General features: G+C 36.0%; 1 protein-coding gene across 32 annotated transcripts in view; it reads right to left on the bottom strand.

Moving 5' to 3' along the window:
• nectin1b (nectin cell adhesion molecule 1b) overlaps positions 1-18,024 on the bottom strand; it is a 527,810-nt gene that overhangs the window by 214,748 nt on the left and 295,038 nt on the right. For 10 of the 32 annotated variants that reach the window (XM_087292107.1, XM_087292091.1, XM_087292105.1 and 7 more), the window contains one exon: positions 1-3,528. This exon is cut by the window's left edge and continues 201 nt beyond it. The exons of 18 other annotated variants lie outside the window; for them this stretch is intronic. In XM_087292107.1, the coding sequence (XP_087148233.1) occupies positions 3,032-3,528 (497 nt within the window). In that variant the 3' untranslated portion in view covers positions 1-3,031. 32 annotated transcript variants of the gene reach the window in all.

The raw sequence follows: 18,024 nt of genomic DNA, 5'->3' as shown, positions 1-18,024 counted from the left end.
AAGTCATCGTAATGCATCAGCCCCACAATCGCTATACACAACCTCATTAACATATCAAAACCTAATCTACCCAAGTCAATGTCGAAGTAGATTTATGGCAATAAGCTATACATCTCCAACCGTCTAATTTGTTTTCTAGTTCAGTTTGCAGTCAACCTCCAGACTCGAAAAAAAAAAAAAAAAACTCCACCGATTCTGTTCCCCCAGCACGTACAGTAAACCCAGCTATAGTTTCCAAGGTACATACATTATTTACAGTGGAATGTCAGGCTTTGAAGTGGGCAGTTAGAAAGACATGAGACTCTGGAATGAAAAATCCACTTGAAAATGAGAAACATAAAAAGAAGGAATATTAACAATATTTAATATGAAAATAATGGAAATGTTTCTTTTGTACGCCCATGCGCCATTTAATGAAGCCTTAAAATTAACTAATCCACAAGACAAACTATTGTATATAAAAATAATAATAAATGATATGCGTGGTGAACATTAATAGTCAATTGAGTTCTTTTTTGGCATTTATAACCATAATAGTCATCTGGTGGTTGTGTAGCTTGTGCTTAGCTTAAAAAACTCAACTAAAACAACCAAAGACAAAGAGAAATTTACAATATTTGTAAAAAACAAACCACCAAAATCAGTTTTGGGAACAAAAAAGCTTGTGCTTTAGATAAAGTGATGTCAGATTCAATCACGCCGTTGATTTTGCAGCCGGTTTCCAGTTAAAAGTGCTGACAGACCAGCCAATTTTTTCATTTTTGTTCCATCATGTGAAGCATATAGAGTATATTTTAACTTGTTAGGGTAAAAAAACAGGTACAAATACGGCTCCTATAATACTTGAAGACCAGGCGATGCGCTTCCCATCAACATGTGTAGATGTTTACCATGGTAATGCATTAAAAATGTACACCAAATGACACGAGAACTAAAAAAATAGAAAACGATATGTACAGATTCAGACCTAAAACCAAAAAAATAAAAATAAAACATCTCACACGTCATAGGCACTGCAATTTGTGTAACTCTGCTCATTCACCGTTCTAAGCTAAAATACAAGGTTTGCTAAGCGATGGATTTACAGTTGTTATGTTTTCGGTCAAGTCGAGATGTGCGTGACTCCCCTACATTGTATTCATTCATTATGTAAGGAATCTGCGGCTGCCTGTTTTCTAGATTCTTTCAATAATGGCTTCATCTACCAGTTGGAGTGTGGTAATCCCAGTTTAAAGAGATATTTTCATGTTTAAGTCCTTTCGGTAGAGTTCATGTTTGAAGAAAATGCGAGAAAAAAAAAAGCCATCAGATTCTGTGCAGGCGAGTTTACAGGTTCTCTTGGATTGTCTGTGTGATTACAGCGGTTCGGCATCTTAATCTCTCATCTTGTACACAGCCATGTTTATGGCAGGCAAAGGAAATTAAATATTTCATAGAAAAAGCTATGATAAATTCTACTAACTCATTTTTTATTTAGTCTAAAGGGTGATATGGGTGCAGTTAAGCAGTTTATCTATCTCTGGAAATGAAATTAGTTTGTGGAAAACTGACCAGTCTTTTATATACAATAAACATTGATGTAAAAGTGCAACAAAAAGGCTAAACCAAACTAAAAATGGCTTTTTATCATCTTAGAATCATAATGAGTATCTGTTTTCATTTATTTAAACGTGTACTAATTTGTAGCCAACAGAGTTCTGCTACTTATAGAGGATCTGGAAAGGATTCCTGGCTTCGCAGAAGATCCATCCCTCCATAACAAGCCTGTCTGCGATGCCCAGTCGCAGCCTCTGATTTCACTTTGGCTCAAGGTTTTTCCGTCATTTAATTTCCGTGACCCATACCTGCTCTCGGAAAAACTGCTTCCACCTCTAGATGGTGGTTGACACCATTGCCATAATCTCCTGCGGAACTAAACATTACCATTGAACCTGTTCATATTTACAAGAACATTTTTGACCACTCCACAGCACCAACTAAATAACAAACACCCTGTCTTTATAACAACACCACATTATACAGGATTATCCTTTTGCGTCGTACGAGGAAATGGGTTTGGGAATAGCATCGCAGCACACCAGTGGTGGATCTACAGTATGATTTCAGATTGGCTAAGAGTGGCATGGAGATTGAGGGACGGATGGGTGGGTGGGTGCAGTATATCTGTCTAGGCCCCGCTCCGCATGCTCTACTGCAGTGTGCATATGACTAACGCTGCAGATGTGTTCCTCGGGTCTTAAAATAAATACTGTTTTTGGAGAGCAGTCAGAACCCACACATTTTTTTTTCCAGCTTTCAGACTTACGCCACAATTTCGGACCCTATCCTTACATTCAGGAATGATGCTTGCGGTGAAAAACAAAAACGCTTAATTGTTTCCATTTAACACGATAGTGTTAATGTGACCTTCGACCTCATAATGACACTGTTTGGGCAGAAATAATAACTCTACTCTTTTTAGTTCCACATCTTTTGATAACCAACACTCCATATAAAACCATAACTATATAAAAAATATTAATGCAAAACAAGAAATGGTAATATGCTAATGAGATTTAAAAAAAGACTAACAAAGAATAAAAAAGAATAATCGTACATCCAGTGTAAGACTTTCACAACATGATCAGCAATATACCCCTTTCCAAAACAATTACAGTCTCTTTTTATACATTTAATACATTTATAATAACAACAAAATGAGACAAAAAGGATAATACACTGTAATATTTTCAAGCGACCTGCCGGTCCAGCCTTGCTGGATGTTGATTGGCATCAGTCATTGAGGAAACCTCTTTCTGCTGTAGCAGGTTCATCTAAAAGCATGTGGATGTGTGATGACGCAGACGTGTCGATGATGCGAGCTATTTTTCTACAGCTGTTTATCTCTGATGGGGCGGAGGTTACTGGGTCAGGGGTGGTGGGATGTGCAGATCGGGGTAAACACATGGAGGGAGGGTTCAAGTGATGGAGGTGGGTGGATGTGGTCGGATGCAGGAGAGGGCAAAAGGTCGATCTTTTTTCCCATGCCGCTCTACACATACCACTCCTTCTTTGAAATAACAGAGCCGTCGGTTTGGGAGACCATGTCGTCGGCGATCTCTGGCTCAGGGTCGTACTGGAAGGCGAGAGTCCGTTCATCGTAATCGCGACTTTCGCCTTCGTCTACAGTGAAATAGGGTCTCTTCAAATCCTCAGAGTTGCCGTCGAAATCGCCGCTCTCGAAGCCACCAGGCCCACTTATTTGAGCTGGCTTCTTTTCATCGTCCGAGTCATCGGGGTACTGCAGGTTCTTGGGCATTGGAGGATGGGCGGGCATCCCGCCAGCCTTGCTGTATCCATTCCCGAACACATGTTTCTTGGTGCTGTAGTCGCCCTTAAAGGTGCGCTGGCGACGCCGCAGGAAGAAGACCAGCAGTGCGATGGCGGCCACCAGCAGGGCTACTCCACCAACCGCACCACCGATGGCAGCGCCGGAACTATGCAGCTCCGCTGGGATCTCACGCTCATCAAAGGGGATGTTAGGGAGTTCTGGGTAGGAAAACACAGATGGAAGGGGAGAGTGTGTCAGTGCTCTGGTGGGAAAGGAGGTGCATTTGTGCAGGTGCTCAGGTAAGGAACAAAGGGGAGGAGAAACGAAAGGGAAGACAGGAAGAAGCCCCCGCCCCAAAGCCAATCCCACTCCCACCCACTCCCACAAAACCAGCCCATTAGGACGGTTCACACAGAAAAGAAAGAGTTGGATGTCATGCACTTTATAGAAAGACCACAAAGAACAAGCACTCAAAACATCTTGTATGCAAAGATATCAAACAAAAGTCTTGACACAGAGGGCGCCTATGCACTAGAGCAGGGTGTAATGTTTCTGTTTTGGGTACAAAGACAGAATTTGATCTGTGGAAGGTACAACTGAGAGGATTTATGTGATATTACAACCAATTCTTACTCCCAAAAGCACCATGAAGAGTCTTACTCAGTACTAAATGTACCCTAGGAATCACTGTATTGACAACACTGCTTGCCTTGATTCTTAGAATTACAGAACTTTACATAATCAATATGTTGAGATGTTGTATTTTAAGTACTTAAACCCATCTGCACACTAAACTTTAACATTTGTCAAAACAAAGCAGGCAGATTAGAGTAATTTATTGCTATAAGCTTGATGATTTTAATCATTTAAAGGTTGGGGAGGTTATAGACCAAATAGGTCAGAATGACAAAATAATCCCACTAAATATAATTCTAAAAAGTTCAATGTCTGTATTGACGTCCAAGGTTTTCCAGTGAAAGCAATCGAATACCTGTTGATATAGTAAGGGTATACGTCAGTTTTGGATGTCTTTGGAATAAGAATGGGTTGAATATGAATAGATTCATGCACCAACCACTTGAGTCTCATTGGTGTGTAAATAAATGTTCTGTTTTTTGTGCACTTTATCTTTAATTTATGTAATTTTGTCCTTCCAGTGCTTAAACGCCATTGAGTTCAATGGATTTGAAACACTTTCTGATAGAGTAAATTCTAGTATGTAGGCACCCTCGATCATTTAACACGTTCAGTGAATGCAAAACCTCCATTTAAAAGTAACAATCAGATACAAAAATAAACCAGATCGACCTTAGAAATTATGATTCATTGTAAGTGCAGGTTGCTTGCATACTTTATGAAGAACTTGACCTTGTTGGCTTATATGGAATACATTTCTTTTGTGGTACACTCTTTTATTCTATCAAACCATTCATAAAAATACATTAATTTCCTTTCAACTCAATGAATTCAAAACCGATGAAGGGTCCTAATGATGCAGGTGAAAGGCAAAGCAAGCGCCGCTGCTTTCAAAAGTTCAGAGCATCTTTTAAATCAGTGGTGTGGTTTTTATAATCATGCTGGAACATGAATCCCCTGCAAGGTTACTGAACATGTATACAGCTGACGCAGTAGTAGTGGTTTTGTAATCAAAGCACACAAAGACAAGCAAGTGGCACAGCAAGTAATAAGCCCATGCAAAACAAAAAAAATATACAAAATAAAAAGTCGGTAAACCATGTCTTAAAAGTACCAAAATCATTTGCAAACACCAATTAGAGTTGGAGAAGTAATTCACACACACTCACACACATACACAAAAGCCCGATGTGCAACTTTTTCCTCAGCATTGGATCATTCACAATTGCTGGATTAACAGCTTATACGCTTACATGCGGTTTCTGAAGACTTTTCTTTGTGCGACACTCCTTGTAAACATAACCAAGCTTTACAACAGGTCAGCACAAAAACAATCTACCAACAGTCAAATGTAACACAGCTGATGGAGTCAAAAAACTCTGAAACTAGATATAAAGTGGTAACACAACAAGCTATGGCTAAGCTATTTGTTGAAATGATCAATACATTTTGTTGGTCTGTTTGCATCACATCCTAAATACATCAAACAAAGTCTTGCATCAGCTTCAACAAATGCGTCTTTTACACATTGTGTTTTACACATTTACAACAGGTGAGTAAATGACGACAGATTTGAAATTCTTTTGTTGCCAGACTGACAACAGAAGCAAACATGCCTGAGGGTTGAGCCTTACTGTCACGATCACCAGTGATCTAGCCTGTGTAGATCACTGGAGAACTATACATCTGCCACCACATGAACTTAACTGCAATGAGTGTCTTATGTTTACATTTGTGTGAGTAATCAGGGGGAATCAGGAACTGGTGTGTCTGAGGTGCATGATGGGTGTTGTAGTTCATTAAAGTGGCAAATGTCTAGTTCTCCAGCGATCTGCACAGGCTAGATCACTGGTGATCGTGACACTTACATTGTAAGCAACTAAACTAATATTTACATTTATCTGAGGTGCATTATGGAAGTTGTAGTTTATTAAAGTGATATATGTGTAGTTCTATTTATGTTTGTAATATTTATATTTGCCAATTTAAAACCACCTCATGTGGATTTTTCTAACTCCACATCTCATTTTAGAGTGTGCTACTGTTCTCCGAAGGGTAATTTTTTTTTCGGCCGCACACACACATACATTGAGGCAGCCTTCGGTCCTGGAGGACTGGTGTCCTGCATATTTTTGTTCCAACCTCAATCAATCACACCTAAACCAGCTAATCAAGCTCTTTTTAGGTATACTAATAACTTCCAGGGAGGTGTGTTGAAGGAAGTTGGAGTTAAACTATGCAGGACACCGGCCCTGCATAGTTTTGACACCCCTGCACTAAGGCATACCAAGGTGTCGAAATATAATTGGGTAAACTGGCAGTGTGCTGGTTAAAGAGACCAAAACAAAAGCAGACATAGGAGAATAACTAACTTTAGCACTGATTTTCAAATTAAAGTATATGTTCACTTAGCACGTTTTTTTTTTAATATCTGCCAACATATTATGCTATTTTTTATACTTAAGATGTCAAAAAGAGTCAAAAATGTACATACAGCATCTTTAACACACCAGTTGTACATTGTTAGCAGAGACGCACAACTAACAACAATAAAACAGTAGACGCTCGACACTCTGCTTCATATCCCCAGTCTGAAGACTATGCCATTTACATGTGCTAATAGAATATGCCGGTTTAAAAAGGTCAGCGGCTGCATTGTGAAGGTTTCTGACTGCCTTATGCGACAGTGACTTATTGAATATAGGCGGTAATAAGGCGGTCAGGGTGAGCTGCATTTGACATATTCCGGCTCCTTAATGAGCTTCCATCCTAGACCTGGCAGAGCACCGTCTGGTACCAACCACACACACACACACACACACACACACACAGGGATGGTCAGATATTTCTCATTGACACGCTCAGACAGCTTGTGAAGGATTACGCTCATAAAAGGCAAAAACCTCTAGGGGTTCAATCCATCTTGTTCTTTAATCTAAGAATATAACGTTAAATGCTAATAATGCAGAGAAAAAGGCCCAGCACACTTTCAGAAGATACAACAAGTGCATAAATAATTCTGTTTAGCAACACTAGCTTCAATTCAAGCAATTAAGCAATTAATAGCACAATGCTATAACATTATAGAGAACTTTAACATATGTTGTTTGGTTTAAGTTTGAATTTAATGCTGAAATGTTTATAGCTATGCTAAAAATGCACTTTAACCCTCACCCTTCCTTCCTGTTTTAGTTTCCAAAGTGCTACTTATATTTTTTATGTAAATTTTAAGGTCAAATTGTCATCAATCAATCAGTCAATCAGTCAATCAATCAATCAATCAATAAACTGACCAACCAACCATCTGATTAACCAACCAACTGTCCGTCCATCCATCCATCCATCCATCCATCCATCCATCCATCCATCCATCCATCCATCCATCCATCCATCCATCCATCCATCCAATCAACCAACCAACCAACCAACCAACCGTCGATCTATCGGAGCAATCAACCAACTAACTAACATCCGTCCATCCAATCAGTCAACCAACTGACAAACCAACCGACTGACCAACCAACTGCCCATTCATCTGTTCGTCCCTCCATCCATTCGTCCATCCATTTGTCCGTCCATCTGTCTGTCCGTCCATCCATCCATCCATCCATCCCACCAACCCACCAACCAACCGTACATCCATCCAGCCTGCCACTTGTGTAATGGTCATAAAGGAGGGGCTAGACAAATCAGGAAACGACTTGCAATGGTCCAGAAGGCCAATAAGAGAGCTGTTATTCAGGCCTCCATTTTCAAAAGTCTGCATTTCAGTATGTCAAACTGAAACAGAAAACAAGCATTTCCAAACTAAAATGGTGTCTTCATTGTTTTCAAAACACTATTTTTACAAGTCGTATATGCCAGAGTAGTGTGGACGCCAGACGCAAACGTAACAAAATTTAAGGTTATAGTCTGTGTCTGTGTGTGAAATTTAGATTTATTTATATAATATCAATCCTTGTCACTTTGAAATTTGAGTAGATAATTTATCAAAATATAACAAATGCTCCAGTAGTTCAGTCAGTTCAACTGAAACATTAAAGCAAGTTTATTGTATGTTTTACAATAAAAAGCACTAAAATACATGCTTCTTTTACAGAAGATAAGGGGAATAAGTTAAGCGCTAAGAACTTTTGATTGCCCTAACTGGTATAAGCTGATTTGCTGGTTTTCAAGTCATCTAATTAGTCTCCAAGCATAGTCATACTGTTGTTTAATAGTTGGCACCTTGCATTAATTCGTTATCCTTTGGCTTAGTCTTGATTTTAGAGGTCACCACAGCGGAATGAACCAACTATTCCAGCATATATTTTACACAACAGATGGCCTTCCACATGCAAACCAATATTGGGAAACACATATATGCTCTCGCATTCACACACAAATTCATACATTATGGCCAACATCAGTTTATACAATTCACCTATAGAGCATGTCTCTGAACTGCGGGGGAAACTGGAGCACCTGGAGAAAACACAGGCAAACTCCAGACAGAAATGCCAGCTGGCCTAGCCAGGACTCAAACCAACGACCTTCCTGCTGGGAGGCTACAGTGCCCTTAATTGGCACCTTGCAAGCACCCCAAAACATCTCTAAAAAACAGCAAATAGACCAGTCTAGAAGACCTGTTAACCAACTAAGTCTGTTTAAAGCTGTAGTTTCACATGTTTATTGTTGTATTGCATTTGTAAACTTTTGTTTATAGTTTAATTAGCTGCCTATCTCAGCCAGGACACATTTTTAATCCCAGAGTTTCTTTGCTTTGTGAAAAAAAAAAAAAAAAAAAATAATAGTCTAAGAATATAATTGGGCATTCAAATGATTCCATTTCCTGTTTTAACTCTATTAAACCCATTATTTTTAATTCTCAAACACTTCTCATTAATGTTAATGACAAATGCTAAATTGGAGGGGGTCAAGGGAACAGTTTGACTTCTGAAGTCTTTCTCTTATTTTAATTACCGTTATGTTCCACGGCTAAAGCCGTTCAGCCACAGGAACCCATTTATGAATCTACTCTACAGCCCTTGCTCTCTCTCTCTCTCTGTTTTCTGCTCTTCTATCTGAGGTTTAGTCAGAAAGTGTCCACACTGTGGTTTGACCGCCAGTGGTGCGACCACTCTCTCAGCTATCAGCTTTCCAGTATTAATTTGGCCTTTAATGGGATTAGACGAACTGGGGGCTTCATTATACACAGAAAGAGAGATAGAGAGTGAGAGAAAGATGGAAATCCACAGGACTGGAAGAGTTGAAAAGACCAGTCTACTTTCTGTAATTCGTTCCTCTTTCCTTCAGTGCACCTTTCTGTCAGCACCTCCTCAGCTCTCGCTCCATCACTCTAATTGGTAAACTCGTTTTGTGGCCCTCGTTCCTTTCCTGCTGAAGGCGTATGTTTATACTGCTACCATATTTATGACATGCTATAACTGGCTTGAACCATTAAAACTGCAAAATGACCCCCATGAAAAACTACAGCAGATTATTTCAAAAACCGAGGCCCCTGATGAGGCCTATAAACATTTGCCACCCAGATGTGTCTTTTAAAACGCATTAAAAAAAATTTGTTTCATAAAACACAACAACGGACACACAACTATATATAGTGGGGGAAATAAGTATTCAACACCTCAACATTTTTCTCAAAAAGCATATTTATAAAGGTGATGTTGACTTGAAATTTTCAGCAGATGTTGTTAACAACCAAAGATAAACATATATGAAAACAAATCAAGTTAGTTATTATTAAGTTATTATTATCACGAATTAAGTTTTGTGAAATAAAATGAAATGACGCAGGGAAAAAGTATTAAACACACGAAGAAAGGAAGGTGTAGAAAGGTAGTAAAAGCTCAGACAGCAGCTAAAATCTCTCTGCCCTTTGTCAGTGTAAATTAATATTAGCGGTTTCAGTCCAACATCTACATAACCAGGGCTGCGTTTCCAAAAACCATTGTTGGCCATCTAAGGTCGAAAGTTACAAACATAGATAGTTGATTTGGTGTTTCCCAAATCCATTCTTCCAACAAACATTTTCAAACTGCGTCGCAAACATGTGCACTTGCAACTACACCTCAAGAGCTGTAGTTGAAAGCATAATTCCTGGTTGTGTTCTATTCCCAGTTATCCCCTTGTGCCCTATTTATTTAGATTGTTCCAACACATTAAGGTCATCTCTCTTTGGCGTAATTTGTATTTTTGCAGGTCAGTTTTAGCTTCATCATTTAGTTTTAGTTTTATCTTCACGTTGACAATTGCGTTGCCTTCATAGTGTACTCTGAAAACATAAATGCCATTTTGAACACACCCGTGGGCTCATGACGAAAGCTATAGGCGCCTTATGATTTAAAAGTGGAATTTACGTTATGTCTCCAAAGCTTGTGAAAACTAAAATATATTATGTGTATGCCTGTAAATAAATTTAGTTTGCACCAACAATTAAGGGGTTCTAATGTAAAGAAGTTGTTACCCTATCCTGTTTAGAGCATCATTGGGGCATTTTACAACTAACATGGTTTAAGCGATAGATCTGCAACAAAGAAACTACAGTTTTGGGAAACACTCGTCACTACATTGTTCTTTTCCCAAACAATACATCATACTATGATAGCCATGAGTTACGTCATTGTTTGGGAAACACACTCCAGGATGATGAAGAAGGAAACAGGGTGGACATTTCAGCAAGATTATGATCCAAAACACTGCCAAAGAAACTCCAAAACGGTTTCAGAGATAGAAAATCAAGCTGTGGAATGGCCTAGCCAATCACATGACTTGAATCCACTTGAAATCAGACCTGATCAATGCATGTGAGAGTCGTCTTTAATCTGCCATCACCAAAAAAGGCTAAACTTCGTCAAATTGTTTCCCTAATGGTTCTCATGGAGAATATACTGTATGTAAGGGTGAGCGTCTATGTTAGTAATTGTCACAACATATTAAGCACATTCACATCAACATGCTGGTGTTGAAAGATATTCATGTAAATAAATGCTAGCTAGAGATGAAAAGAAATCCAATCTTGTCACAGCCAGTTAATGACTCCTCAAACAGAAAACGTCCAAAGCCACACGTAACACATTTTAAATCCACGTGCCTTGATTAAATTATGTTTTTTCTTCTTCTTCATGGTTCTTCGACTAGTTAATCTCTCTATTTCTGTGTTTGTCCACCACAACTCAAGGTTACGGTAATATCTGCATATTCCCAGAGGCTTGTTAATAGACAGTTTCTTTTGTCCGCCGTAATGGTATCAGGGCAGTTGGAGACACATTGCGAGAGAGGTTTTATCTATCTTCTGGCAGGTGTAGCCGCGGGCGACCCAGCATTGAAGTCTGAGATCCCCGACCGCCTCTCGTATGCGCACTACGTGTCTGTCACCTCGCTCCACTTCTCTGGTGTACACTGAAGAAAAGCAGCTGAATTAGCAGCGCTGTGCTAATATGATTACTCCAGTGTGATTAACAACAGGCCCACACACAATATGTGTGAATCTTCCTGAGGTACGCAATGGCACCATTGCAGTTTTTGTTTGTAGCAATTGGTAGCTTAATGCTAAGTAGAGTGTCCTCCACTAATACTGGCAACTCTTGGTAAATACGAGCACAGGAGGAAAAAAACAAACAAAAAATGCACTACATTACAGACAAAATCAGCAAAGTTAAGGAGTTGTGTATAGAGTGGACAGTAAATAATCCAAGTTAACCTGCAGCTAAACAGTATATACTGTAGTGTTCTTTTTTAAAAAGGTGATGTTTACAGTATGTCCATATTTATATTCATTCATTCATTTTCCTTCGGCTTAGCCCCTTATTTATCAGGGGTAGCCACAGCGGAATGAACCGCCAACTATTCTAGCATATGTTTGAAGCAGGGAATGCTCTTCCACCCATAACCCCAGTACTGGGAAACACCCATTCGCTCAAATTTACACACACACCCACACACTCATACACTACGGACAATTTAATTAACCCAATTCACCTATAGTGCATGTCTTTGGGCTGTGGGGTAAACTGGAGCACCCAGAGGAAACCCACGCGAAGATGGGGAGAACATGCATACTCCACAGAAAAATGCCAACTGACCCAGCCAGGACTCGAACCAGTGACCTTCTTGCTGTGAGGGGACAGTGCTAACCACTGAGCAACCATGCTGCCCTCAACAATTATATTTATAAATTATATTATATTTAATTTATATACATTTGCCTTTGAACAAAAAGCAGTATGTCCAATATTATTCATGCCCTTTGCAAACTGTCACAGTCTGTGTGTAAAACTCCAAGTTCTATAACATTTTAAATAGTCTACTCTGTTCTAAAGCATCTTAATTGCATTGATTCCTATTGACACTGTTCATAAGTTCTCTGCTGTTGGCTTGTGGACAGTCATAGCTAAGAGCTTGTGGACTTGTGGCTGCACATTGTGGTTGATCCCAAATTTGCGCCATGATGATAGAAATGGGCATTTTCAGTGCTTTTAATATTTTCTTACAATCATTACTCATTTTGTAGGGCTCAACAGCGTTTTCCCGCAAATATAAATATATATTATTATAAATATATTTTAATAATATATAAATATATTATTATTCATTATTCATTATTTATTTATATTCATATATTCTTTTTTAATTAATAATCAGTCAATAATCTAAGTGAATTATCAAAAGGTTTAAATCAATAATAAACAAATAAATGACAGACTGACAGATAGATATATAGCTTTCTTTGATTAAATTGACCAATTTTTGGAATTGTTTGTTGTCGAATGGAGCATACTATTTTACCCTTTCTTTTATTTATTTATTTATTTATTTATTTTGTCAATAATCTGAGTGAATTATCAAAAGGTTTAAATACATAAATAAATAAATAACCAAAAAAAAAAAAAAAATGGCAGACGGACAGATAGCTAGCTAGCTTTCTTTGATTAAATTAGAGTGCCAGTATTAGTGCTAGCACTGAGCTGCCATTGTTTAGCTGAAATAAAGTGATTTGTTTGGACTGGCTGTAAGTTTGTTTTTGACAATGTGACAGGAACATAACCATGGACATGAGGAATAGTAGTCAGGCTGTTTATGGGTTCGTCTATTTGTTCCCATCATGCTTCAGTACTTTGGCAAATACTGCCATCGGTTCACTTTGCAATCAAGTCATCGAGTGCTTCATCGGTTTTCTCAATACCTTTGATTATCTGAGAGCTCTTCTGAGCCAGATGCAGTACTTTAATGATCTTTTTAATGAATCTAAAGGGTACAAGAAGGGCAACATACACCTTAAGAAAACTATCTATCTATCTATCTATCTATCTATCTATCTATCTATCTATCTATCTATCTATCTATCTATCTATCTATCTATCTATCTATCTATCTATCTATCTATCTATCTATCTATCTATCTATCTATCTATCTATCTATCTATCTATCCAATCATCTATCTATCTATCTATCTATCTATCTATCTATCTATCTATCTATCTATCTATCTATCTATCTATCTATCTATCTATCTATCTATCTATCTATCTATCTGTTCAATCATCTATCTATCTATCTATCTATCTATCTATCTATCTATCTATCTATCTATCTATCTATCTATCTATCTATCTATCTATCTATCTATCTATCTATCTATCTATCTATCTATCTATCTATCTATCCAATCATCTATCTATCTATCTATCTATCTATCTATCTATCTATCTATCTATCTATCTATCTATCTATCTATCTATCTATCTATCTATCTATCTATCTATCTATCTATCTATCTATCTATCTATCTATCTATCTATCTATCTATCTGTTCAATCATCTATCTATCTATCTATCTATCTATCTATCTATCTATCTATCTATCTATCTATCTATCTATCTATCTATCTATCTATCTATCTATCTATCTATCTACCTATCTATCTATCCAATCATCTATCTATCTATCCAATCATCTATCTATCTATCTATCTATCTATCTATCTATCTATCTATCTATCTATCTATCTATCTATCTATCTATCTATCTATCTATCTATCTATCTATCTATCTATCTATCTATCTATCTATCTATCTATCTGTTCAATCATCTATCTATCTGTTCAATCATCTATCTATCTATCTATCTATCTATCTATCTATCTATCTATCTATCTATCTATCTATCTATCTATCTATCTATCTATCTATCTATCTATCTATCTATCTATCTATCTATCTATCTATCTATCTATCTATCTATCTATCTATCTATCTATCCGTCCAATCATCTATCTATCTATCTATCTATCTATCTATCTATCTATCTATCTATCTATCTATCTATCTATCTATCTATCTATCTATCTATCTATCTATCTATCTATCTATCTATCTATCTATCTATCTATCTGTCCAATCATCTATCTATCTATCTATCTATCTATCTATCTATCTATCTATCTATCTATCTATCTATCTATCTATCTATCATCTATCTATCATCTATCTATCATCTATCTATCTATCTATCTATCTATCTATCTATCTATCTATCTATCTATCTATCTATCTATCTATCTATCTATCTATCTATCTATCTGTTCAATCATCTACCTATCTATCTATCTATTTATCTATCTATCTATCTATCTATCTATCTATCTATCTATCTATCTATCTATCTATCTATCTATCTATCTATCTATCTATCTATCTATCTATCTATCTATCTATCTATCTATCTATCTATCTATCTATCTATCTATCTATTTATGTATCTATCTATCTATCCATCCATCCATCCATCAAAGCAAGTTATTTTAGATGCGATTAATCATGATTAATCTTCATCTATAGCAATAATTTATGTATTTAGAGGATTTATGATTGTTTCATCTGCAGTTAGTGTTTACATTTATTTACATTCATTTTCTTCCACACCAGTGTGTCGACCTGAATATGTGTAATCTGTTGTGACAATTACTAGCTGATACACTCGCTTCAGCATATGTTCATGAACAACGGAGGAAACGTGTAAATAAAGGTGTAAATAATTATTAATAAATAAACACCTGTCTTTCACGCTAACAAAGAGCCTGACAGCTACTCCGTAATGAAGGCGGTGCACAAACACCCGTCTATAAATATACACTGAATAAAGAACATATCCAAACGTCAAAAATCAAAGTTTCAGAGGGATCCGGCTGTCATAAATCTAAATGAGTTGATGCGGGGCTGACGATGTTTCTGAATTTAGCTCTCAGCAAAGTGTCGAGGATGTGTGTGAAGAAAACAGCGTTGTGTGAATGTGTGACTGTCTATGTTTTAGTCTGTGAGCGTGAGTAAGAGAAAGACTAGGAATACTGTTGCTGTTTATTAAATAGAGTAGAGTGTTTCTTTTTAATTATGGTTTAGCTGTCATTTAAAGTCAAGACATGATCAAAACCATTATGTTTCTGTAATATTTAGAACCAAAATGAACATTCACTCACTATTTAGTCTACCTCAAGTTGTTTCAAACCTTTATGAGTGTCTTTATTCTGTTAAACACAAATGAAATTATTTCGAAAAATGCTAAAAACCGGTAACCATTGAATTCTAACCTTGTTCTATAATGAAACAGCATTGAAATTTTGATTAAAATTGATGTCAAAAAATGTCAAAAATGCTAATCAATTTGATGTCAAAACCTATTATTATACCTATATTAAAATTATAATAATATAAGATATAAGTTATATTTATTATATATAAGTTTTATTCATCTGAAATGAACAAATTTAGATTTCAGATTTCAAATTTACACTGCTAAAAAGAGTAGTTTTTTTTTTAAATTACAGATTTAGCCATCATTTAAAGTCCCTCTGCAATAAAGTAAAATTATCCAAACACAAAAGATGATATTTCGAAAAATGCTAAAAACCTGTAACCATTGACTTTTATAGTAACCTAGTGCCATAGTTAAACGGCATTATTACTGACATCAAACGTGACGTTTAAAAAAAACGGCTATTATCATGCTAATCGATTTGATGTCAAAACCTTGACGTCAATTTAACATCCACACATAGATGTAATTTTGACCACCAAAATGATTATGATGTAAGAAAAGTTTTATTCTGAAAGCTTTAATCTGAAAGTTTACACTGGATAATGTGCCCCTACAATGCATGTAAACTACTTTGATGTCAAAACAATGTCAAATTGACTTCTTGCCAACAAAAACAAGGTCTGTCCTGTAAATGATTTGACATGTTTGTTAATGCCAATGTTAGATGTAAATTTGATAGACATCAACGTCGTCAATTGTCATTTTAACATCCAGATGCCTACTGGAAAATTTCCAACTTTCTTCAAAATATCTTTTGAGTTCAACATAAGAAGAAAGTAATAAAGGTTTGAAACAAGTAAAGGTTGAGCAAATGATGAAAGACTTTTTCAATGAAAACAGAACCACTCTGTGATTAAACCAAATGCTATTGGCAGTTTTTTTAAGGGTGGAGCTACTATGTGTCCCGCCTTGTGTTTATGGTTTAATTGATATTATGCCAAGCCTCAAATAAATAAATGCTGCTATGTTCAAGGCATTAGCATATATTTATTGCATTTTGGCTTCAAGGTACCTGCCGGGAAATATCTAACTTTCTTCAAAATAGCGTCTTTTGTGTTAAACATAAAAAAAGTCATAAAGGTTCGAAACAAGTAAAGGTTAAGCAAATGATGACAGACTTTTCATTTATGGGTAAACTTCACCTTTAAGGTTAGTTGACAGTATGATGAGAGTACATAATATTTAACTATTGTTAACCATTATTATGGTATTATTTTACAAGAGATTAGTATTTAAGTGCAATTTAAATGCTTAATAACGTAAACTAGGCAAGTTATTGGACAACAGTAGTTTGGTCTATAGCCTATAGGGGGCTAATAATGCTGAACCTAACCATCATAAAAAAATAGTGTAATAATACAAATGAATAAATAAATAAATAAATAAATAAATAAATAAATCATAATAATAATAATAATAATATTAATAATAAAAAATAATAATAAAAAATAATAATAATAATTATACATATTATTATTATATACATAAATATAAACACTATATATATATATATATATATATATATATATATATATATATATATATATATATATATATATATATATATATATATATATATATATATATATTTATTTATTTATTTATTTATTTTTATTTTTTATTTTTTTGGTAAACGGACCTATCATGAATACTACTTATAAACCAGGTCTTAAATATATTAAGATTTAATGTAATATTAATTTAAAATATTATTTAATGGATCTGACTTAGTAAACATAATTATGCAATCAATAATTATTCAAATTCATTTTTAGATCATTTCAGTGCATCTCCAAATAAATACCTTTAACAAAATACACATCAAGTGCGTTTAAGTAATTAATACCTGGGAAATTTGACTCCATATACATAGTCATCATATTAAGATAGAATCTATAATCATCCCTGTATAATCATCCATTCTCAGACCACACTAGAAGAAAAGTACAGATTACATTAATGCACAGACTTTAATATAAGAGGTTATAATAGGTGAAATCTGACTCTAAATTGATATAATCACTATAAAGCATCCATCTAGTAAAAAGCAATCATATCAACAGTAGCTATTCTCAGTTAAACGTGTGCTGCTGTTGGTGTGTACGAGCATGTCAACACAAGCAGCATCACTGAAAAGAGTTCATTCACATTCCTGACCTCGAGCGGGATATTTCTACACAACAGGAATAAAACTGGCCAACAGAGCCAGCCGAGACCAGATGAAAGCCAATAAAGAGAGGGAGAGAAATCCGGCAGAATACACTGAAAAAAAGGGCAGAATCGGGGAGGAAAAAATAAAATGAGTGACATAAAAAGAGAGTTAGAGAAAGCCGGTAATGGAGGAGGATGTGTTTACTCAGTAATTCAACTGAGAGATGACTGAAAGAGAGAGAGAGATGGAGAGAGAGAGAGAGAGAGAGGGAGACAGAAATTGCTTGTTACTCTCTGACTGGATTTGCCCACGGTTGTGAAGTCATGGAAAT

This window comes from Danio rerio, chromosome 18, assembly GCF_052040795.2.
Source record: "Danio rerio strain M-AB ecotype USA chromosome 18, GRCz13ab, whole genome shotgun sequence".
Classification (NCBI taxonomy): domain Eukaryota; kingdom Metazoa; phylum Chordata; class Actinopteri; order Cypriniformes; family Danionidae; genus Danio; species Danio rerio.
The sequence above is the reverse complement of the archived record's forward strand: the minus strand, read 5'-3'. Positions and strand labels throughout refer to the sequence as shown.